Source organism: Nothoprocta perdicaria, unplaced genomic scaffold (assembly GCF_003342845.1).
Source record: "Nothoprocta perdicaria isolate Ctin4 unplaced genomic scaffold, notPer1 scaffold_310, whole genome shotgun sequence".
NCBI lineage: Eukaryota > Metazoa > Chordata > Aves > Tinamiformes > Tinamidae > Nothoprocta > Nothoprocta perdicaria.
In genome coordinates this window covers 375,450-400,827 of record NW_020455545.1, presented here as the reverse complement: position 1 = coordinate 400,827, position 25,378 = coordinate 375,450, and the positions used below count along the sequence as shown (strand labels likewise).

The following is a 25,378-nucleotide window of genomic DNA, read 5'->3' as shown; positions in this document are numbered from 1 at the left end:
MTTGTAGAATAAAAACAGAAGATAAAAAGATCAAAAAACATGCACTGAGAAGCAAGTGTTTAACAATAAAAAACCTATATCAAATGGCACGATGGACGCAAGTTAGAGATGTTTATCCTATTAATTCAAACACTAATCATTAAGCATGTTCTTTAACCTTTAGAAGAGTGTTAAAATTCTTAGAATCACTCATTTTTTCCTTCCTGCTTACCTGCCAACATCTGGCATCAACTCTTTTAAATCATCCAGAGATGGCTTTTTATTCAGCAGCTTTTTGTACAAAGCCAAAGGGAAATGAAGGTCTACGATAGTAAAGTTATATATTGCTAGGCCACAGACAACACCAATCAAATGGAACAAGTCACTGTCTTCAAAAGTCTAAGAACAGAAAATAAACAATTTAAGTAATTTAAAACAATGTTATTCTAGCCTTACAGAAGTCAGAAAAAAAGTAGAGTGAAATATAAACCAAGTATGCTCCATTTCTATTTTCCATAGATAGATACATAACCATTAGTACTGAAGAAAACAAGATAAAGTTTTATTTCAGTCTCTCACTCAGCTGGTTAAGGAGAAACAGGATTCTTTATACTCCTAAACTAATAAATAAACCAAAGAATAGCAAAACCCCAAAAGGCTGGTAGCGGAAAATGTGTTTAAAAGTACTGCACGTTACTGAAAGTACTGCAGAAAGATTGCCAGTGATTTAACATTACACCACTCAGTGGTTACATACCTAGAATTAAAAAAACAAACAATCAAAAAACCCCCAAACACACACACACAGACAACTACATGCACATTTTGATAAATAAGTAGTTAAGAAGTTAAAAGCAAAATTCATCACAGCAGACTGGACCCCACCTTATCTGAGAACCAGATCAGTCGCGACTCTTCATAGTATCTGAACATGCCGTATTTGGGATCTAGMAGCTCCCTCATGATAAGCAAAAAAAATTCTTTGCGAACACCTCCAGCATCAACAGCTTCTTCCCCTACAAAAATAACCTACAAAATAACCTTCAGTTAGCACAGTGCCTATGGAACATGAMATGGAGTCATCTGAAAAATATTCACTTGCTTGTGTCAGGGAAAGAGACTTGGAGCAGTATAGACTGGTAATACCTTGAGGGGTTTCTTGTAGTCTACGTTCTTGGTTTTCCTTAGGACTTCCACAGCATCTCCCACAATATTGTCTCTTCGCACCATTAATATCAGGCATGGGTTSACAGATTCAAACACAGGCAGAAAGAGAGATGACAAATTCTGCCTATGAGCCTGATCAACAGCCATCTGGGCAAAAGAAAAACAGAGTAAAAATGTTAATAGGTAATATTAGATGCCTGACAACATTCAAGTAAGTCTATCAAACTAAATTAAGAGGGAGAGGAGACAGGAACGGCGATATCCATTAGGGAAGCTAGAAAGCTCGCACAAACTTTCTTCTGATAWCTTTCATCTTAGCAGGAATATATTTCTTTTCCCCATTAGCCTTAATGCTAATATTCAGGGAGGTTTTAGAACTTAGCTTTTTATACTCCAATTAAAATACTTGAAAGAAAAAAAAAACACAAAGAACAACAAATTATTATATATTATCTAACGAGCAAATGAAGAGTAATGTGTTTAATATAAATCCGATATGAAAGCAGCATTAGAAAGTGATTTGTGGATTTTATGGAAAATGTTTTTTCATCTATCACTTTTTTTTTTTTTTTTTACCATTTGAGTTATAATTATTTAGTAACATTTTGAAGGTGGCATGAGCAATGAAAAAGTGCAATAGGGGTACAGTAAATAATTAAGTGCAGCCAATATGTTGCCTTGCAGAGATAAGATACAACCAATCTTGAAAACAGATTAGCTCCMAGGCGTCATCAGGAAGAGAAATGGTAAGTAATAGAAACTAGCTGCTCCCTCTAACAAGAGGCTTGCACTTTGGCTCCAGCTCCTGGCTCTACAGTGGCCTTTTTGCAGGTCATTTAAAAATCACTTTTTAAAAATATGTACAGATACATGCAAACCCATATGTGCATGTACACACACATACTTTATACTTGTTTAACATCTGTACTATGGTTTGTTAATACTTGGAAGAAGAAATCTAGTTAATGAAAAAAATCCTTATTTATATGATTACAAATGTACTAGGCTCTTATCATATTATGCATCTGGAGGGGGACGGGGACAGAATCTCAGAGGAAATTACATTGAGTTAGAAAAAAGCAATGTTAGGAAATGACACTCTTACCTGCATCTGTATGACTGCATCTGTTTGCAAGAGAGTCGTCTTTGCTTGGGCATCAAATACAAATGGGTACGTGCAAATTGTAACAGGAATATCTGTTAACTAGAAGKAAGAGAATCATGTCATAACTCTGCTTATTGAAACAGAATGATGGTTAAAGAAAATGGCATTTTAATATATTAATTTTATAGAAAAGCAATAAGTTTTTACTGACTGTTAATGCAGGACTAATAAGTTTTTCAGGTGAGTATATTTTCAATCATTTAGTATTTCAGCACAACACAAAAAAAAYAAACGCCTAGCACATTTTAATTTCAGAACTTTTGTTATGACTGCTAGACATAGTCAGAAAACGTTCTTATTCTCAAACTCTAAGTTGGCTACACAGAGAAATATCTTTGCCCCAAGAACAATCTTAGTAAATAATCTGACCAGTTTTATCCAGCAAGGCAGTTTATAAGCTCTTTTCCAATTACAGCCATATGAACTTAACACATTATTCCCAGTAGAACCCCTCAAACAGTCCTTCACAACCGTATTTCTGATTTCCTTATGTTCTGCAACAACAATCAGAATGCAACCAATCTTACCTCAGTTAATCCATGGTTGACATCCTATGACAGCATTTGCACAAAGGTAGCAATAATTAAGATGAAAAAGCAGCATTAGTGTCTGCATTAATTATTCATCTCTGATGTTGAGTTAAAAATATTTAGCTACAGCTTTTTCCCAAAAAAAGAATGTTTACTGAAAAATAAATAACCGCCATAAACATTTTAATTAGTCTACCAGATACCACCATGTCCTTCAACATCCTATATGTTAGTCTTTTAAAAGGAAGCATAATGTATCATTTTTTCTTGGATGCAAAAAATTAAACATGGTAAATGTACAGAAAAGAAAACTGACTTTATTTATGCATTTTCATTCTCGGATTATTACAGCACATTAAATCCAAGACATTTCCTAGATAAACTTGGATGAGAAACAGAGTTTCCATTGCTACTTGACCCTTTGGTGAAAGCTAAGCCTATTTTTGCTTAATGGTCAGAAAGGGACAATGTATGTAGACATCTATAACTAAAAGCGAGTGATGGCCGCAACACCATCACCTATAGTCTTCCCTGTCCCTATCTCTCAGTCCTCAAAGCAAACACCAGATCGAAGTACGTCACATATTGCAAGAGGATTTAATGTAATTCCATACTTTTACCGTGTCTGCCATTGTTTATTGCTAATTAAAACAGTCTTTTCAATTCCTTTAAGCACTATCTCAGTTATTTTAAAACTATCTCTTCAAGTGAGTAAATCGTCATTTAAGTAGCTTCAGTCTTTCCCCACTCATTTATCTACTGTTGAGAGCAAAATGGAACTTTTTCCAGGAATTTGCACTAGAATCGAAGGAAACAACCTGACATAGGTTGAAAGAAAATCCAAGTGACACATTAAAAGTGTTGATATAGTAATTATTTTAAAAATTGGTAGGTTACAAGCTTTGATGTCAAGTTCAGTGYTAAGAAGTGTTTGTTTACTCTGTATTCAGAGTGAACACTTAACTTTCAGGAGGTAAAGAAGGAGGGGACTTWTCTCATGACTTAAAATGTGGAGCAAAATCAGTATCTGCTTTCACAAAATATGTCCTTCATCTCAACAAGAGGTACCACAGCACAACATTTCTTTTATTGTTTCCTGTCTACACTTAACTAAGGAATTGAGCAAACAGTTATGCTCCAAGTTAAGACAATAAAAGTAACACCAGTGAAAAAAGAAATCCGATTCATTATTACTGGTTCAACTGGCAAGCAGAGTTTCTGATTGTTTTAAAAGCAAGAAGAAAACCAAGAAGTATAAAGGCAAGGAACATACATTTATGAAGGAGAACAGACTAAAGATGTGGAATTTCTTTCAGTCCTATAATGAACCTAATCATCTTTTTTTGTTCAACTTAAAGCTGGACAAATGCATGACAAAATAATGATCAAAGGAAAGTCACTATCYAATATTTTCTCCATAATGCCAAATTGCTGCTCAACTTTCTCATTTGGTTATCAAGTGGAGCTTTAGAGTTTCCTTAGAACTCAAGTTTCCAGCCCTCATTTCACTATGTTTTATTACTTTCTTCTCTGGTTGTGACATTGGCAACGTTGGTTTATTTACAKCCATTTAAACATAGTTGCTAGCACCTTTCCAATTCCCCTTCCTSGATCCCTCCTGAGCTCACTCTCCTCTCCAAATACACTGTCTGTCCCCGCGTCCAAGGCTCTGCAACATCAGCACCATTTGGCAGACTGCTCCTCTCAGCTATCAGCACCAGCCTCATCACGGGCTGGTGACATTTTGAGGCGAGCATATTTCTGATTTTTTCCCCACTCTGTGATTATTCATACTTAGGGGATGCTTTCTGGGAACCTCCCCAAMATCAGTGAATTCTCTTTCAAAATATTTCTCAGAATTCTATCTTAGTGCAGACAGCTCAGTATGCAGCTTGGCTGAAACAGCTGTCTGTCATGACTGTCAATACTGACTCATTATTTCTTCACACTCCCCAAATCTCCCTTCTGTTGTTATGTTATTCTGCAGTTTTAGATTCTTTGGGTGTGAGATAATCACTGGCTTTGTATTTGCAGAGCACCCTGCAAAAGTGGATTATAATCAGGGTCCAGAACCCCCCAGACATTGYTGCTGAAGAATTAAACTTAGATGACTACAGCAAGTGTATGAGCTTACTTGGTATTCCTCCAAAGCAGAAGGGAAAGACCTGTGTGGCAAAATCCTCCTACCCACCTCACTAAATCTCTGCAGAGTCATTCATTTACTCCCACTTACCACTTCTCTGCTTAGAGATCCAAGAATTAGTTCTCTCAGTTCTTATTGCTACACTCACAGTAAGAAACAGTTATCCATCCCCCTGAAACTCCCTAAGTACACTGCTAGATTCCATTTTCCAGGACGATTTCTGCTTTCGCCACATCTATATTTCTTTCTAATACCAAGACCTACCACTGAACCTAGCTCATAGAGCAAGATATTCTGGATATTTTCCTACCATTAATTAATTTCCTAACCTCTTTGCCATCGTAAATCTTGGTTTGACATTATTCCAAATTGCTTTTTAACTGACAGATTAAAATGCTGAACAGTGTCAGTCCTACGAATGGCACCCTCCATGAAGCACACCTACTTAGTAACTCCTTCTCAGCAAGCGCCTGACCTAAGTCATACCAGACATAAGAAAGTAACTAGAGAACCTACCAACTTCTATAAAGGAACAGAAACAAGTCAAGACAAAACAAACTAACTTACCATTCCAAATACCTGCTGCTGGACCCAGTTGAAATAGTCATTTCTGATATCTATCAAATCTGGTATCTCATGAATATAAAATCTGTCATACTGTATAACTTGTCCTCTTTCATTTACCTAAAGAAGTGAAATTTATTTTTTTGTTATCACTTTGTGTGAGAATATTTAAAAGCATTTTCCGTATTTTCAAGCGATTAATTTGTCTGTCATAAATACCCACCTACTATAAAAAAAAATAATTTTAAAAGATCAACGAAAACAAGTGTGTGCAAAAATATAAAGAAGACATTTAAAGCACAGAAACATGGATTATTTAACTATCTCASCTAAACCGCAAGGGAAAATAGGATTAGTTGAGCATAAAATGTTGCACTACTGTCATTTTCAAACATCATATGATCTCACAGAAACCGTATTTGCCTATGAATGAGTCATCTCTACTATGAGTAAGATAGTCAAAGTACAAAAGCAGCGTTATATAAAAGCCTTTCTCTACAGTTTTAATCCCGGAGCTTCCTACAGTGCAAACTTATTGCACTGTAATACACGCTTTTCCCAAATACAGATAGGTGCTGTTGACTTCCAAAAACGTGAGCTCTTCTGAATGTATAACCAAGTAAACCAAGTCTGTCTTTCTTAAACAACTCCTCACCACCAAAAAGGAAGAGATACTAGAAAAGTTAAATGTTCTTCARTGCTTTCCCCTGCATTCCTTCATAGGTGGTGATTATTTAGAAAACATCAATATAAAGACCTGGGCAGCACTCAGGTAAAAACTATAACTATTTCTACTGTGTAACCATCTGTTCATTATAGATGGGCTTCTCCAAAGAAATGGAATTTAGAAGAGGAGAGCCAGACTGGATTCAAATGGATACACAGCAAAAGCTTCAAAGACCATTATCAAAACTGTTGGCAAATTCAGTGGGTTTGTTGTTTCATTTTTAAGGCATTTTACATGCCTAGCACACAAAAGTCCAGTTTAGATGCCTGTCCCTTTTTGCTATATTGCACAAATAAAGTAACTGGATGAGCACCTTAGGGAGTGTCTTAAACCCCCTTTGAGCCTGTAATCACAAAAAGCAGCATGACTAGAATAGGCAGCATGACCAGGGTTGGAGACAAAAAGGACAGAAACTGCGGTTCCAATTAAGACAAAGCAGCTTGTGCCATGCCTAATTGGGTTACTCCAAATTATGTGGAGTATTTTGTTCAAGGCTTATAAATTCATTATTTTTTCATGAACTAAATTGCAATATTAACACACTAAATAAATTGGGTAAATATTTGTCTCGCTAAAATTGTTCAGATTTTTCTTATTTGAAACAGGATTGCTTTCCCCTTCCATTTCTGATATTACTTGCTTATTTCAAGCAATTTTGTTCATGTACCTTCCCAGATACAGCCAACTGAGTCCATCTGTGTTCCCAAGAAAATAGGAAATTCTGTCTGCAAGTCAAATTGGCATCTAGAATCCCAATGTTTCAGAGGTCCTGATGGACAGCTACAGATATTCTGTAGTCGCTAAGACAAACCTAAATATTTAGAACTCTTTAGTCAACTTCCTTTAAGGACTAAACTGCACACAGATGATGACAAGAACAAACATGTGATTAAAACTGATTCAAACTTACTTTATGCAGAATTTCCAGAACTCTGAAAGCAGTGTGTAGAAAGTTGGTAAATATTCTTCTTTCAGAAGCAGGAATGCCAATCTTGTAGAGCTTTAGGAGGTGCACTACGACATCCTTGTAGAGTTCCACTATCTTGAGGAACAACGGAGGTTCAAGTACAGACCACCAGTTTTCTGTGCAGGAATGGCAAACACACAAATGCAGTATTTGCCAATACAACATTGGGTTAAACTATCCTTACAAGAWAAGGACATTCTGTCTTACAAGGAAAGGACTTTTACGAGAAAGCACACTTGTTGGAGAAAAAAAGGTACTTTCGATACAAAWTCAGCTCTCCACATAGAAGAAAGGTTGGGATGCAACAGACACTCAACTAAAGATAAARTGACATATTATTCTATAGGGCCACACTCTCCCCTTTCTGCTTTCTGGAATGTAAAACAAAACTGACATCACCAATCATCTAAGTGTGAGTATTGGCCAATTGGTGCAGCTTTGGAGAGGAAAGTAATAGATAAAGACAAAACAAAGTTAAGAGAGCAGAAGCAAGTGTGGGAGCTGCCTATCTGTGAACCAATGCTGGAGACAAGAGAGCTGAGGGGAAAAACAAGGTAGAATAATGGGCCACTGCTATTAAACCACCTTCTCTTCTAAGTATGTCCCAATAAAGAACATTTAACACAACAAGACAGCTACCAGGTTCTAAGCAGAAAACTAATCCTTGCACAAAGGATGAATCCTCTTACAAATGCTCTGTTGTAATAGACTCTCCCTTAAAATTAAGTTTGTTATTCCGCGCACTAGAGTATCATGGAACAAGTTCTGACATAAAACAGATGGTCCATAACCTGAAACTTCGTTACTTAAGCAAACAGTCCTACTGTGAACAATAGAAACATTCTCACATATAGACAAAAAAGTGCTGAATTACAAATATAAGCAGAAAAATAAATAAGGGAGAAGTAACTACCTTCAGAGAAACTTACTGAGAAAGTTATTATTTTGAGAGGAAGTATTTTAAGGAAATGTTCTGAAATCTCAGATTTCAAAATGCAGATGACGAGACATAAGAAAATGGTATAAGACAGCTAGAGTTATTCTAAACTGCTTTGAAGGCCACATCCTAGATCAGGGAGAAAACTAGGTCCTCACACATAAATATGCAGGTGTTTCCATCAACACAATGAATTTAATGTCTGCTCTTTTAACTCGCTGGAAATCATTCAGAGTTCATTATGTTATGACCACAATCTTCACTTTACAGAGCAAAGACATATATCAAATACACTGAACTATGTGGTTTCATTCCTTCCCAAAGTCCTTTCATTCCTTAGCCCAGAGACTACGACACAAGATCGATTTACACAGACTGCCAGTCAGCTCATCCAGAAACAAGAGAACGACCCTCTCCTGCACAGGGAGCAACACTAGCTCTTAACCTTCTCATCAGAGAATTCTGCAGCACTGGGAATACAGAGTAGGTGTTACTGAGAGTGTCTTCACTGGTGGAATTTGGCGTTACTGAGAGTGTCTTCACTGGTGGAATTTCTGTAGCTTTCTATAGCCTGAAGATTCTTAGTTTGAAGAGCGAGGAATTAAATATCTTACCAAGAACTTTTTGAGGAGCTTTTTCTAGGTTCAGAATAGCTGCTCCAAAAGGAATAGCTAACGTTGTAAAATTATTTGCATCACTCATCAGTGGGCACTCTGGTAGTGTGAGATACAGCCTCAAGGCTTCAACATCTGGTAAGGAGCTTGTCAATTTGGGAATGAGGTTCTTTTCCAAACTAGCTGCAACCTACAGTAAAAAACAAAATTCAGTTCATTTTAATGCAATTATACACTTAAGAAAAAACACAACCTTTTAAGAAAAAAAATCTTAAAGAGATAAGCACCTAGAGTATATGCTACAAAAGACTGATTTGGTAATGTCATTGTTCATAACTGCATGGATGCAAGGCAAAGCTATTTAGTATCCTTTCCCCTGCTAGATTAAAGAAGTCTACAAAAAAAGTTTTAAATAAGGTAAATTTAGAAAACAAGACAGTACATTAAATATTAAAATGCAAACATTTACAATATGCTAATGGGGTAACCTAACTGGTACAACATTATTGTTTTACCTTACTAAAGAAAAGTTATTCTTCTGTAAAGTACTTAAGGTAAAAGTAAATAAAGTTATTACAAGAAAAAGGTCAGACCAAGCAAAACAACTGCATTTCCGAATAACTGCAATGAAGTAAGATCATTTCAAATGTAAGCAAAATACGCAGGACAAACCTGTTGTGATATATGAGCATGGTCAGGCTGTATAAGTTTGTGAAATAGCAGTCTAGCAGCATTCATATCAACCCCTGAGAATCGAGCACTGGTTTTGTAATGATCATCATTGCTGCAGCAAGGGAAAAAAATATGGGGAAAATGACTGAATCTATGTTCATCATCCCTCTCCAATTTTTTCACCTTTAATACTTAGTCCTATTTACTAAGGAATTGAAACATGAAAAGTCACAGTATCAGACTCCCATCTCAGATGACCCCTGAAGACACCAAATAATAGCTTGCAAATTTAACTTCAAGGCAACACATTAGGAGTGCTAGGTTTTACAAAACCTATGCAATGTATTCCTCCTGGATTATACAAGATCTGGTGCTGTTTGATCACGCACCAACAGCCAGAGGGGACACACTTCTGCAGACATGCTGTGCTCAGGTAGGTGACAAATCACACCACAGGATTCTAGAGCAAGTTGAAGGGTATTGGAGTAACGCTAAGGTACAGACCTAGGGGAACAGGATTCTACTTGAAGCGAGACACTAGGAAAGTAGCTACCACTAATTCTTCAGCTCACAGAAACGGCTATGTGCCTAACCGCTTACCTCAAAGCCAAAAAGCTCCCATTCAGGCACCCAGCTGAGGAAAACGTTCCATCGATTTCACTGAAATTGTTCATATGAATCAAATTATGTCTTGTAAGTTATCTTTTCCTTTTAGAAATAGGCATTTTTATAAAGGACTGAATTTAATCTGCAATGAATTGCATTTCACAATAGAATGCAGCAAATTTTAATAAGACTAAACAACATCAGATAAAACCTACATTCTTGACTCAACACTGTTCAAAACACAAGCATAGAATCACAGCGTGGTTGAAAGAGACCTCTTGACAGAGACCTCTAGAGATCATCTAGTCCAACTCCCCGCTCCAGCAGGGACACCCATAGCACGTGGCACAGGGTGGCATCCCGGCAGGTTTTGAAGATCTCCGGAGAAGGAGACTCCACAACCCACCCTGGGCAGCCTGTTCCAGGGCTCTGTCACCCTCACAGTGAAGTTCTTCCTCACATGAGGAAGAGGGGAGTAAAGAGACAGGATCCGTTCTCTTGACCTGCTGGCAATACTCTTCCTGATGCAGGCCAGGATCCCATTGTCTTTCTTGGCCATGAGGGCACTGCTTGCTCAYGGTTAACTTGCTGTCAACCAGGACTCCCAGGTCCCTCTCTGCTGAGCTGCTCTCCAGCAGGTCAGTCCCTAATCTGTACTGGTGCCTGGGGTTATTCCTCCCCAGGTGCAGGACCCCGCACTTGTCCTTATTGAACCTCAGGAGGTTCCTCTCTGCCCAGCTCTCCAGCCTGTCCAGGTCCCTCTGGATGGCAGCATAGCCCTCCGGAGTGTCGGCCACTCCGCCCAGCTTGGTGTCATCTGCAAACTTGCTCAGGGTGCACTCAATGTCCTCATTGATGAGCAAGTTGAATAGCACCGGGGCCCAGTACTGATCCCTGAAGGACATCACTGGTTGCAGGCCTCCAACTGGACTCGGTCCCATTTATCACCACCCTCTGAGCTCTGCCATCCAAAGCACAAGTACTGCAACATTTTTTTTCCCCTTTGTGATCCTTACCTAATGACATACAGTTACTGATTTTCCTTTATATCTACTGTTATTTTTCTGAAGTGCAACCATGCACATATCTTAATCCTGTTTAGAAAGGTAATCTAAACTGTGACCGAGATGACAAAGCAGGACCTAAACTGCTTTACAAGCGCACCAGTGAGAGTGCAGCAAGAGCTCCACACAAACGCAGAAATCATGCATGCAATAATGCAAGACTTCTTTCCTCAGCAGCACTTACTTAGCTATCTCCGCAGGAAGTCTTCCGGATGGGAAAGACAACAATTTCTGAATAAACGCTTCATTCACAGTCCAAATCTGCTTCAAAAAGTCAGGATACCTGAAATCATCTGGTGGTACCATATTCTAAATTTTAAAGAAAGTGGAAGGCATTAGATGCACAAGTTTTATTTCCATAAAAGCAATCCTGTGTTTCAGCTCTTGTTCTCTTTTTTAACAATTTGCCTACTTGGACAATTATTGTGAAATTATCTCTGAGATAAATTGAATTTATTTAGCAGTTCTACATTCACCATTAGAGCAGAGTAAGCTAAACACATTCTAACAACTATCCAAATTAGTGTGTTAAATTTGCACTACAACTTCAAGGCAACCCTCCTAAATAGACACCCACTTTTTTAGAATGTGAACACTAACCAACATGCATCAGACACAAGTACAGAGCATCTCCTCTTCTTCCTCATCACTGTCAGCCTTTTAGTTCCGACCGTAAGCAGGCCAAAAAGGAGCCATTCCGGTTTTTGGACAGCGGCTCTCCCACCCCACTGCTCTCAAGAAAAGAAACCTGTACCACACTTCTTTGATCATCTGATGAGCTTCTATTACATTTTCATGTACTGCTCATAATGAATGAATGCCAGCAAAGTATCCAATAGAGAGGAACAGACTGGAAGCAAGAAGTTCATTTTGAGTAGGAGTGTTAGTTCAAAGAGAGGTGGAAAAGCAGCACCAAAAATAAACTACTAAGAGGTGCCATATTTCCTGAGAGCGCAGTCTGACAATGCAGCTGCCAGGCTAAGGATTAGCTGTTGCCAAAGTCTAATTCTGATCCTATTCTCCAGGATCAAAGTGAGAAAGCCTCTTGCTGGCTCCCTCGCGCCACTAGAAATATCATTTAAGCTCAGRGTGATTCAGAGAGCTCAACTGACTCAAAAACTAACTTGAGAAAACAGATTTTGTCTGTCCAAAGCCCCTGATCTGGCAAGGACACACCGGTCCCAAGAGCACGGTACTCAACTAAGTCTGAAAGAATTTGATATACATTTCTGAACTAAGGAGTACCAAAGGGAACACTTTTGCAGCATCAAAGTTCATCTATTGCTTATTCTTCTGTAAAAAAAAAACAGTAAACCCACACAGCAATTGCATTCAGAGTCTCTGCTTAACCGAGTCACTTAACATTTCCTTTCCATCATCCTCCAACCTTGCCATTTTTATTACCAAGTTTTCCTTAACTCATCACATGGGAAAAAAAATATCGTGCCAAAAACCCTCAAGGACTTACTGATTGTTAACACACAATAACTGGATCTCTCAATTTAGTTTTGACAGACTTGGAAATCAATATATATTTCAGTGTATTACCTGTGGATTAGAGTAGTGTGCAAAACTTTGGTCCCCACCAGAGAAAATTTTCTTTACACAGTAAAATTCCTCACTGTCTGTAATAAGAAYAACACACATGCAACTGAAATCAGAGAAACATCGGAGACACTGCAATCCGTACACTCAGTTAGGAAATGATTCTTTTGTTATAATATCTGGCTGAAAGGAGATCTCTGCAACAGTTTTCTCTATATCTGACTGAGGTAAACACCAGCAGCAATATGTTAGGTTTACTGCTAACAAAGCATTTAACCCAACAGCAGAAATAAGTATTTTTAGTGAGTATTTCCCACAGAGAAATTGAATTTAGGAAACAGAACATTATGAAAATGAACTGTTTAGAAGAAAGTTACCACAACACAGATTTAATTTACATCTCAAGACTTGCAGAACATTTATAACAGAACACAAATCCAGAGAGCAATTATGTCAGGTATCCTTACCTGCACCTAGTGGGCACTGATTAGTGTAAGGAAGCCAGTTTCCTTTTACTGTGAATGGACTTTTCCTATTACTTGTTGTTCCTGTACCTAATTGTCCATTACCTCCAAGTCCAAAAGAATATATTCTTCCAGATGAAGGAACAAATGCAGTAGTGTGCTGCCTAGGGGAAGAAAGAAAGAAAGAAAGAAAGAAATCAGTAACAAAAGCCTTAATGCAAGCCAAACTAAGAACTTTGTTAAAACACTATGGTAAAGGTCCTGTAGCAGCAACTGCTCCCTAGGGAATGTGCTGCCACTAGCAATACCGCCAGCAGGCAAAACATTTTCAAGAAAAAAATCAGGGAGCAAAGATGCCAGACATCACCTCAGCCTCCTGCCTAGTGACAAGCTGTGCTTTCAGGTATCATGGGGCTTTGAAGTTTATACCTGATGGGTTTCACCTCTTCTTTCAACTCTATATGGTCTCTCTTAAATTTGGGAAGAAGCAGTATTAAATTCATGCAGATTACCAAATGGGAATGGATTCAACCAATGTCAACTGAACAATTAGCTCTGTGTGTGTGTGTGTGTGTGTGTGTGTTAGTGTGTATATACACGCACATAAACATATACACACACACACAAAACGTTGTTGACCCGTATTTATCTTCTTCCCCTATTTTGTCTTCTTAGAATGCAATTCTTTAGACAAGGACATTTTCATCTGCGATGGAGACGTTTTCCACGTTTCTTGGCTGTTACTATAATAAATGCAATAAAAATCCACTAGGGGCCAAAGTGAAGTACAGTAATATAGGCACTTTCACAAAGTAAGGTATGTAATTTTATACTTATCCTCAGTGAAGCACACACACCTCCCCAGATGTCCTCATTCTTTAATAGCAGATGAGTACATGCCAGAAATAATCAGTACTTAATTATACACATTTTCAGTTTAGAGACTCATGGACCTCAAATAGTAGAGCTTCCTTCAGTTCTCCTACTTAATGCTTTAAAAATAATAGTTAATTTTTTTGTTAGAGACTATCCTATCTCCCCTTTCCCATTGTCATTAGAATAAAAAAAGTTATTAGAAYTACTTTCTATCATAACATATATAACAATTTATACATAACAATTTTATAAGATCTGCAGTGCTTAGAACAGAATACTTACCTTCCACAAGTGATCTGTGTGACAACACTTCCCATAAGTTCAAAAACTTTCCTTGGGTTTATCTCGTGGCTGGTAGAGTTATGACCCAACTGACCATAGCCTCCAGCTCCAAATGTGAAAACCCCACCTTCCTAAACAAATAAAGTATTTGAATTAAAAGGATAGCATGTCTCAGAACAGACAGACAAACTTATCAAAACTAGAAGGTTCAAACAAATTTCCTTGTCTGATAGTTTTGGCATTGTGGGGAAGAAAGAAAAAAATTACAGAAGGGGACCCTGACATACCTAAAGCTCACAAGTTAATTGCAGTTATGAAAGTGTGGCACAGTTTTCAGGTTTACCTTACTTGTAAATCATGTTCTTGTAAATTCCACATTATTATACAAAAGTTCTGCCATTAACTTGTATAATTAATAGATACTAATCCTCGCTTCTCCTCTTTTCCAGTTTTCTTCATGAACTATAATGGCATAGAAACTCAGACTATTAAAATAAGTACTTTGGTTTTTAAATCCTGAATATAAAAATTACCAGAGAAATTATCAGAGAAGTCACCCTTCTCTGAGAGATGATGCAGAGTATGACTGAAATAATCAGCTTCATTATTTGAAAGCATAAGAAACCAGAAAAAAATCCAACACTGTTGTAAGGCAAATAATTTAAGTGTTTTTGATTAATTTCTCAAAAAAAAAAAAAAGAATTAACCAAAAACTCCAATAGCCAATAGAAGAATGTAATGCTACAAACATTTTTAAAAGTCGTACAACTTACCTTACAACAACTTTGAAACTTTCCATTTTCAAATGCTTTGCAATTGTAAAGCTGTTTCTTTCAGTCCTACTCTGCACCAGATTGGACCTCTGCTGGCAATCATCATTAAAATGGCAGCGTCCGCTGAGAAAAACCAACAATCTCATTCACTGAATAGGGTAACAAAGTGACACGTATTTCTGAATTTTAGTAGGACTTTAAAAAATACACAACATTGTGTATAAGAGATATAAATARGACCTCTCTATCATGAAAGGGAGAATGAGCCCACACAAATGGGTACACAATTCATATTATTTAGAGTAAATTCAATAACTTCAAACTTCCTTTAAAGCCACTAGAATGGATTAAGTTATCTTCTACACACTAAAAAGGAACAAAGAATGCAAGTTACCAGCTGCTGCACTTTCTTTACATTCTCTACTTCCCTAACTTTGCACAATACAGCATTTTCGATATCAGGATTATGAAGTTGCAACATATCTTTTTCAGGCTAAGCAAAAGACTATTTTATGACAAAAAAAGCAACTGCTTTTGAACAGTCTTAAATGTAGAAACTTAAGCTCATCAAAGCAACAAGAGAATGGCTCCAGAGAGCCAGACCTCCAAACTAAGTTCTCACTTGCTGCAGAGTAATAATTCAGACTAATATAATTTTTAAAAATGTACATTTCCAGTATTAATTTTTCTTTGGAAATTTTGAATCCAACAGATTCAGAAATAAAGTGACAGATGTTTAGTCACCTTTCTGAATGCTGATCAGAATTGTTCTGAATGCTGACCAGCATTGTATTCTATTGCTAGTAAAGTTCAAAGTATTTTTTAATTGATGCATTAAGAGCACTTAACAAAAGTAAACATCGCAGTATTAACACACTGATTTGTACCCAAGTGCTGAAGTCTAATCCAAGTATCAAAACACTGCAAGGAAGGCATAGGAATCAASTGCTGTAAGTCACACACCCACAGTGTATGGCTACCCACAACAAAACAAAGTTAATTTTGAATACTTGAAGCTTCACATGCACAATCTTAGTGATGAATAGTGTAAGAAAGATCCCTAGCACTACACATTCTATTTTGCTTCTGTTCCTAATGTTCCAAACCTTCAACAAAGTCTGCAAATGATTCATTTAGCCAACCATTACATACAGGGCAACTCAACACATTTCAGCTCTCCAAGAATTTTCATCAATCCCAATGTTGCTCTAAGAACCTAACACACTGACACAGAATACATATTTAGTGCAAGTCAGCCTTGAAATAATAGCCAACCTTCGATGAAAGCCCATACTGCAAGTACTACGAGTGGATTATCTACATCTTCAACCCTTCTACTGGCTTGTCAATAGTACMTAAGTAGAAAGTGCAATTCCACAAGAAAACCCTGAACAATGTCCTATCTTCCTCTTCCCTGAACCTAGAAGCACGTAAACTAGACTTAAATTGGTCCGGTCAATAACAAAAGCAGCAGCAACAGGGTCATAACATTGACAATACAGATGTGAATGTTATACTACTGTAAATTTCCATACCTGCACAATTTTATAAYACAACATCTACTGTTACATAAGCAAGGCTAAATCTGGTATGTTCAACTTCTCCAAAATTGGGGAAAAAAAAAAAATCTAGAACTACAATGAGATTCCTCGGGGTTTTTTTCCGATTATTTTGCCATTCTTCTAACGGTGCCACAATTTCATCCACTACAGTCTGAATAAAATAGATATGGAATTTAGAATATTTTTAGGAGAAAAGTATACCCACATAGTAARTAAATAAATAAATAAATAAATAAATAAATCAGGGCATAAATATATCTTTAAACACTGTACCTTTGTAAGAGCAGCAGTATGATCTTCTCCGCAACATATATGAACAACTTTCTGAGTTCTCAACGACTTCAGCAGGGTAGGAGCATATCTGTCTGAAAGGTTTAATACAAGACTAAATTGCTTTATTTGTAAATAAAGAATGGAAAGGCAAGTAATTTTATGTTCATTATTATAATCCAGTTCTAATTAAATAAAAAAATTATATTTGTTAAAATCATGAGATTACAGTGACTACCTTTGGGATGGAAATTATTTACAAACAGAAGATACTAAACTATTATTATTAAAGACGCTAAACTTTGCCACAAAGACACGTAGCAAATAACTTGTCCAGATATAAAAAATGAATTTTACTGAGAAGTGATGCTATATAAAAACTGGAMACTATACATGTGCCAAGGAGAAGCATCCGAAGTTCCCATGTAAAGTTGCCTCCTGAGAAGTGTATATGATTTTATTATGAATGAGTGACTAGATTTCAAGGATTATTTCAGATATGCATTTTTATGCGACACACAAAATACACTGTGCATTGTAATAATATGACACTAGATACTCCCATCTCAGAGAGAGCATAAAATTGGGAAATATAGCAAGGAAACAGTTTAATCAAGTTATTTATTTTGGAAATGTTAATGAGCTAGCAGTATCAAGAGAGGAAATTTTGGAAATGGTTAGTTGAAATTCATAAACAGTTATCAAAAGCAATCTGAGGGAAAATAATAGCAGTAATAGGACGTAATAAACAATAGAGTTCCCTTAAATATGTCTRCTGAACAACAAGATAGCTTTGGTAATTACTGCTTCCGTCATGCCACTTAATCTATCCAGTATTTAGTTCCAGTTTTAACAATTTCACCGTATCTCAATTCAATCCAACTCAGAAAGTCAAAGTAGCAGTAAAATCTGGGACAGGAAAAGGAAACAAATCATGAAGGCTAGGAGTTCAATGCAATGCTATCAGAATTTTTATTAAAAAATAGTGAGCTGAAAAAAAATGCATCTTGTACAAGAATCACACGACAYTGACACTCAAACCATATTCAACAGAAGTTTGTTTGGCCTGCTCGGTTTCTAGGAACATTGCTATCTTCAGATTCACAGAGACCTTCAGCACAAATTATTTTACTAAAGCAATGACTGCTTACCATTATCATCATTAAGACCCAACTGTCCAAATTTGTTTCGTCCCCATCCAAAAATGGCTCCAGAAAGAGTTAGTACAAAACTATGAGCTCCTCCTGCTGCAATTTGTGCAAAAGGGATTCCCAGCAGAGACTTAATTACATGTGGTGATGTTTGCTTTTTATATTCATAACCTAAACCCAGCTGGCCATATTTATTTTGTCCCCAGGAAAATACTTCACTTCCTGTTTAAAGAAAAAAAAAAAGAAATATATTAAATATAATTCAATCATGTAAAATACACTTGCTTTAAGAAAAACTAAAAGCCAAAGTTAGAGAGCGACGTACACCTCTTCAAATATTTTTGGAGTTAGAAAATTTATTCTGAACAAGATTTGTTCATTTTCAAAGGTAAACCTCCTAGTATAATTTGCAGACATTGAACCAAAAACCTTAAACAAACTTGAAGTATTTAAAACAAGTCGAAAGCCTTCAAGACTGTTCTTAGCACTGTCAAATCATCAATGCCAGATAAGTGGCATTTGGTTACTATGAAGCAAGACTGATGCACTGCAAATTCTACTAGTGCTTATATTGTACTGCAGAAAATATGCTGAAGCTGCATGTAAAAATTTCCACTTTCCAAGCACTGAAGTGTTTACACATTAGAAGTATTTAAGTTTCATACATGTTTTAAGTTCAGCATATTTTAAACTTAAGTATTATATTAAAGATAATGATCAATGAAGTTCAGTGTTTATAAAGGCATTTGATGGATTAGTAAGAAAAGAAATAGGTTGAAGAAAATCTGATAGGTATTTCCACTAAAAATGACTTTCAGAAGCAAGACTTCTGCAGAACAATTAATGCCAGGACATTAACTAACCTAAAAAAATGAACACCTAATCACAAAGATATTTTGCTTTTATTGTCTCTTCTTTTTTAACCAATAAAAGTTTTATCAAGAGGAAAATAATGAAACTCATCCCCTGGGGTACAAACTCTCTAGATTATTTTGTATAAAATGTTAAAAAAGCAAAGCAAGAACTTCATAGCAAGGATTCTACACACGCCACACTTTTAATCACATGAACCAATCTGATCAATACTCCAGATGCAGATCCAAAATACTCCTCTGAAGCCTCCTCTGAAACTGCTCAGTTCWAATAGGCCAGATCAGTCTCCTCCTCTGCAGGGCTGTTTTTTCAAAGTCAGGACTGTGGCTGACCTTGTTTATTAGATTCTAGAGAGGTACTTTTAAAACCATAAAACCAAAGCACAAGGCAATTGAAGAACAGAAACAGAGCTGCAAATACATGAACAGGAAAGAGCACTCCTCAGTGATGCTGTACTTGAAGCTGGTGACTATTTAAAACACTGAGTTGAATTTTAAATCAAGCTGCTACTAAATTATTGCACCAAATCACATCAATGCTTTATTACTCCCCACATTGCATTTGTGACTGTAATCCGGACAAAGGGTTATTTTAAAATCTCAGTCTACATATTTACACAAACAAAGAAATTACACTAGGTTATAGTGGGCAAGGACACCTATGAATACAGAATATCACAAAAACATTTTATACATGCCTATGAAAAGTTATGTGCAGTATGAGAGCACATATGGTCAGTATTAACTACTAACAATAAACAAAAATGTCATCATTTCTGCAGCCATTTCTCTTAAACAGAACTTTTGCCCCAGTTCAATTTATTTTCTCGTGATGAAACAAATGAGAGGTAAATTTATGTTCATCTCTGCTTCTGGGTGGATAAATTAGACATGCAAAGCTGATGTGAATAAAACTAAGTACAGTCTCTGAGACCCAGAGAAGTTTTGAAGACAGAAATTTATGTCTCCCAGAGTGTGAGCTACAAGGGGATACTGCATTTTATGGGAGCATCATGAAACAGAATCTTTGTAATAGAAAAGTAGATGAGGGAGTCATTGTCTACAAACCTCAGTAACTTCAAATACAGGGCAAGCTAGGAGACTAGTGACAAAGTAGGAGGCCAGCAGGAAGAACAGGTGGAATGAGAAAAAAATGAAAGAAGCATCAACGAATTTAAAAGGAAACTGCACAACAGCACGACAATAAAAAGAACAACAAGCATAAAAAAGGAGAACAAAATTAACATGCTCCATTTTTCTATAAGGAAAGGGAGCTTGTGTTCATTTTTTTCAATTGAAGTATTCACTATTAAATCATATTTCTACTATCAATACGGTATCATGTTTTGAAAGACATTTCCTTTAAAATAAATAAATAAATACTGAAAACTTTAAAAGTATTGAGCAGGAGATTACACAACAGTTCAGAACAATCTGGCTTACCTTTTGAGAGTGCAAGTGAGTGATAATAACCACAAGCAACTTGCACAATTTGGATCTCTGATAAGCTTTTAATATTTCTATTGGGGTAAGAAAACAGAGAAAGAATTAAGCTACTAGGTCATGGTATGAAGCAGTCTCACATGAGAGGGTAACAAAAAAAAGTGAATCTTTTTCACTGAAGTATGAAAGTAATATAAATGAAAGTAATATAAAYACTGCAACTTAAATTAAAAGCTATTTAGTAAAGTTGCATGTCTAAAGTCAAAGCTTCTTTCCCAGCTCCTCTGAAGACTAGGTTCTGTCTTATTTTTAAATGAATGAAGTCAGTAAGAAACCATTATGAAGAACTAGAAAACTGCCTGCTTTAGAGACACTAGGAAGGAGATGTCACACAGCTGAATGGACAAAATGAATACTGAAAGCAAGAATCAGGAGACATTTACCTTCTAGTCTTCAGGGAGAATAAAAGGTTTTTTAGTATATTGCTACTTCACCTTGTTATTAAATATAAAGAATTAAATATATTCTGTGCAATTTAAACAATTAAAATATGTTTTTTTTCCTTCTACTAACATTAACCTCAAAGGGACCAAACCTCCAGCTTACAGAGCTAGCAGCAAGCATTGTTCAAGTGCACAATTTCATGAGGAAGTTGAAAATATTTGCAAAGGTGCATGAAACGAGTATACAATATAACAGTRTACTTTCAGCTTTTGATGAGAAAAAAACAGAAGCCGGTAAAAGCCTTAAAAAAAAAACAGAAGCCAATAAAAGCCTTTAAAAAGACTTTCAAATTTAATATGCAAAAAAAGAGCTTCAGTTACACATTATTTATATTTATACGTCACGCATAGCCTTGCTCCAATTACAAATGACTACTGTTCTGAGGAACTATTATTTTTCTTTTCTGTATAAAAATACTAAGGAAAGGTGAAAAGAAAACCTCCAACCTGCAAAGACACAAACTCACTGGTACAAACAATTCTACAGATGTTGGTGAATTCATTCATTGCAGTAAAAATGTGTGCTTTCTGGAGTTCAGTTTGCTGGCATGCTCACTGCATAGCGCAAATACTACACCAGATAAAATTCTTTAGGGCTGTACAGCAAGTAAGCTAGCATTCACTTTCAGAACTTGGAGACTATGGTTAAATTACAGATAAAAAAAAAGCKCAGGGTGAGACTTATGGTATGAAAATCAGACAGCAAACGGGCCCTCTTCAAACCTAATCCAAATGTAACGGAAGTTTAATTCTGCTTCTCTAACTACTAAATGGCAGTTATTGATCCCCATTTCTGTTCTTAAAATTCTTATACTATAATAATAAACAGGCTATGGCATTCAAGTGTCAGAGCTCAAGTACTCTTTTCCCATGTTTTTYAATTATAATAGCAGAATAACTTGGTCAAGATGATTTAAGCTCAGTAACTCTATTATAGGCTTATTTTTTAACCTGGGTACTCTGACGCACTCCTCCGTTCCAGGCAAGCCAAGCTGTCCATCAGTAGCCAAGCCCCATGCATATACCTGACCCTTGTCATTTAATGCGAGCGTGTGAGCTTCTCCACATGATACAGCTACAATATTTTGGGCATCCAGTGCACCAACATGCTCTACAGAGGGGGGGAAAAAAAAAGGAAGGAAAAGAAAAAGTTAATCTAAGAGATAGTAATGAACAAATTCTACTTGTCACAACTCATAGACATTTGTCTACTAAGGTATAAAATGAAACCACATGAATGAGTCTAGAAGTCTGCCAAAATATCATATATCTAAAATCATATACGTGTTATCCAGGGAGAAGTAGATTAAATTTGATGCACTAAAGTAATCTAACAACTCTATCTGTCTGTATATACCAAAAATTTAAAAAAATGCAAAAAGTACAACTTGACCATAATGATTTCTTCTAACCTTGACATTTAAAGACTCAATTAACATTAAAATACATTATTATCAAGTGTCCACACATGTAGACATTATGCAAGAAGAAAACATTCCATACAGTGACTCAAGCTCACCTATTCATTAAAAAAAATAAATAAATAAATAAATAAAACTTGCAAAACAAGAAAGGGAAAATTAAGGACTAATGCTATTGATCTTGCAATAAGCCGCACAATATTCTCTTTATGATGTAAAACGCTGTAGAAACCTATCTTAAAGGGGAAATTTTCCAGGCATACAATGCACATCTGAAAAAGCAAATACTACAGGATTTTGATTTCTCTCAGTAGTCTGCATCAATACCTTTAAATTYATTTGGATGAATTCAGGCTATGTATTTCTTCTTATGACTTGTGATCAGAAATTAAACATCTTCACTTCACTAACAGCAGAGGCTGAACATAACAGAGCCTGCCACTGAGACAGGCATTTTCTGAGTCCATTTAACTAAGTGCTTGCCTGGACGTTTTATGCTCAAACATGTCAAATTCTGTTCTGGCTTAACAACCATGCAACACTGAAAAAGCCTGGATATCATCAATGTAATGCAGACTGTAAACACAGCCTAACATAGTCTAAGCCCATTTCAAAACAGTAGCCAATCATGTYTGCAACATATGTATCTGCAACTCAGTTTCCAAAATAAAATAACAAAAGGATCCAACATGCACACAACTCTAGGGTCATCTGGACTCTTTGGGGAGTAAGGAGCCACAGCTGAACAGCCACTGCTGGGACCTGGCAAAGACAAATGCTGCCCAATGTACCCRCTTCACACTCATCCAGTAATATTGTCAGTAATTTCTGGATAGAAGTAAAAATAGGAGGATACTGCAATTCTYGTGACTGTTGTGTCTGAGTACCTTAAGAAATATTTATAGCAACTACTTGTCCATTACACAGGAAAGCTCAGATAAAGCTCAGAGAAGCCTGACATAAAACAGGGAAGAAAAAAGTCAGATTCTCTATCATAATTTTTAGATTAACAAAAATGAAAGCATTGTTGATTTTTTTTAAAGAGGGTTACAAATACTCAGAATTTATTAAGAGTTACTTCCACAAGTTGAATCTATTCACATTCATGCAGCAGATGTTTACACAGGATTAAAGTTTACCACTTCTAATACACATTTACTGTTTCCTGGTGAAAGTCAAGATTAGTTTCAAGAGTTATACATCAACTATGCAAGGAAAACTCTGCTCAACACCAAATCTCAAAYTCTGAATAAGGGATAACTACTAAAATATTACATACTAGAAGTGTAGTAACAGCTCGGGGAAGAAAAAAAAGTATTATTTCAATCTGAATGTTTGCAACTATTACTGTAACAACTGACTTGTAATACTGCTRTAAGAGATATTAAAATAAAGCATTGCTAAGGCTTTTCAGTTTGCTTTCCTTATGCTCTCGTAGTGCCAGGAACACCATTCCCTGTCTCTCAGCAGCAGGCAGCTACGGCTTGCATGCACAGCTCCAAAGGAGCCCATATGCACCCTCTTTTGCAGTCCCCACAAGATGTTTACCCACTCCTGCTAGAGAGCAGTACTACGACAAAGCACAAGTACACATAGTACACATACATAACAAAGACAAAAGTCACTAAAGATGTTTTACTCTGCATCCTCTAATCTTATCCGTGCTCTTCCCAATAATGGTAGGCAAGTATTAATTTCAACCATCTTCCATTAGCCAAAAATGTAATAGAGTACAACAGAAGCCCATATATTGAAGTGAATTAACACCTCTTAGGATTAAAAGAGTCTACGATTCCGCACAGCCTTGGATAGCATAAATCCACAGTGAAAACAAACAAACAAGCAAAACAGTAGCAACATCCACCCACACARTGAGCAAAAATCTGGGGGCATACTCAATTCCACAGTCGGCTGTTTCCAACTGTCGAGAGATGAGATCCAAGCAGCGGAATGTTTTCAAGCAAAAACATGCCATTCTTAGAAGAACTACTGTGCATACAATTCAGCACATGCACAAACTGCCAGCGCTTGCAGCACAACACAGTGGAAGATACCTGCACAAATGCATGCACGGGCACTCCCCAGGGCAATCCCCTCGCACTTACCGGGTCTCTTCCTGGCTTTCTCGTGCCCTAGTTGTCCTAGATCATTGCAGCCACACGTATAAACTGTCCCATCATCCAGGACAAAAACAGTATGTCTGAGTCCACAGCCCACATCTCGGACCCTTTTATTTAAGAAAAAGCCACTTTTGCGAGGTTCTAAAACAATCTCTTCATCAATTCCACCCAATCCAAGCTGTCCAAAAGATGCGTTTCCCCAACACAACATGTTTACAGTTCTCTTGATCAGAGATCTTCCAGCTTCACCTTTCTAAAATTCCCCTTCTGTGTAGCTGTTCAAAGAAAGAAAAATGCACAGTTTTTCAGTATTGCATAAAGTCTGTCATCTCCCATACAGTCTACTATCCCCAAGTTCCATTTTTATATACCAAGACTCAAAGCAGTAGAAGAGTTCAGAAAGTCTAATTTACTGTCTCAGGCAACATTCACATAAATTTTGAAGAAAGATGCTTTTACAGGGGATTTTATACGGGAATTTTAAATACAAGGGGCCTCAGTTGCACACCTTTAGAAGTTTTAAGTGTAGTTATCTTCATAAAACTTCCTTAACCCCCAGTTCCACCCCAAGTGGCCATCACACCCAACTCCACCCGGTGCAAATGACTTCAAATGCCTTTTAACGAGACAGTGTGATTTGGGGCATGATAAAGCAGAGAGCACTGTGAGCGGCTTCCAGAAGTTCCCTGAAAACAGCACTTGGTTCGCAGCTTGGAAAAAATTGGTCAATCCTGATCAAACCAGTTACGCAACACATTGAATAAACTGATGTGTCGCTCAACGCATCTAAACAAGTCTGGGTCAAGTAAACTTTCAATAAAAAATAAACAGATAAGTATTAAAAATAAACAGCTGCAAAGCAGGCCCCAATCTGCACTGCAATCAACACAGACTACAGCTTCACAGATAGCTCTGCAGGTAGGACACACAAACTTGTGCATGCAAACCCTGCTTCGTAATG

At 36.8% G+C, this 25,378-nt stretch overlaps 1 protein-coding gene across 3 annotated transcripts in view; it reads right to left on the bottom strand.

The window, feature by feature from the left end:
- Positions 1-25,378, bottom strand: part of HERC4 (HECT and RLD domain containing E3 ubiquitin protein ligase 4) — a 40,949-nt gene that overhangs the window by 5,027 nt on the left and 10,544 nt on the right. For all 3 annotated transcript variants that reach the window (XM_026042699.1, XM_026042701.1, XM_026042700.1), the window contains 18 exons: positions 24,403-24,692; positions 21,828-21,987; positions 20,374-20,450; positions 18,059-18,280; positions 16,911-17,002; positions 14,303-14,433; positions 13,148-13,308; positions 12,684-12,760; positions 11,320-11,444; positions 10,066-10,125; positions 9,466-9,577; positions 8,794-8,983; positions 7,186-7,358; positions 5,552-5,668; positions 2,252-2,350; positions 1,126-1,293; positions 865-1,008; positions 212-378 (listed from right to left, as the gene is read on the bottom strand). In XM_026042699.1, coding sequence (XP_025898484.1) covers positions 212-378; positions 865-1,008; positions 1,126-1,293; positions 2,252-2,350; positions 5,552-5,668; positions 7,186-7,358; positions 8,794-8,983; positions 9,466-9,577; positions 10,066-10,125; positions 11,320-11,444; positions 12,684-12,760; positions 13,148-13,308; positions 14,303-14,433; positions 16,911-17,002; positions 18,059-18,280; positions 20,374-20,450; positions 21,828-21,987; positions 24,403-24,628 — 2,501 coding nt within the window. In that variant the 5' untranslated portion in view covers positions 24,629-24,692. The remainder of the gene's footprint in view (positions 1-211; positions 379-864; positions 1,009-1,125; positions 1,294-2,251; positions 2,351-5,551; positions 5,669-7,185; positions 7,359-8,793; positions 8,984-9,465; positions 9,578-10,065; positions 10,126-11,319; positions 11,445-12,683; positions 12,761-13,147; positions 13,309-14,302; positions 14,434-16,910; positions 17,003-18,058; positions 18,281-20,373; positions 20,451-21,827; positions 21,988-24,402; positions 24,693-25,378) is intronic.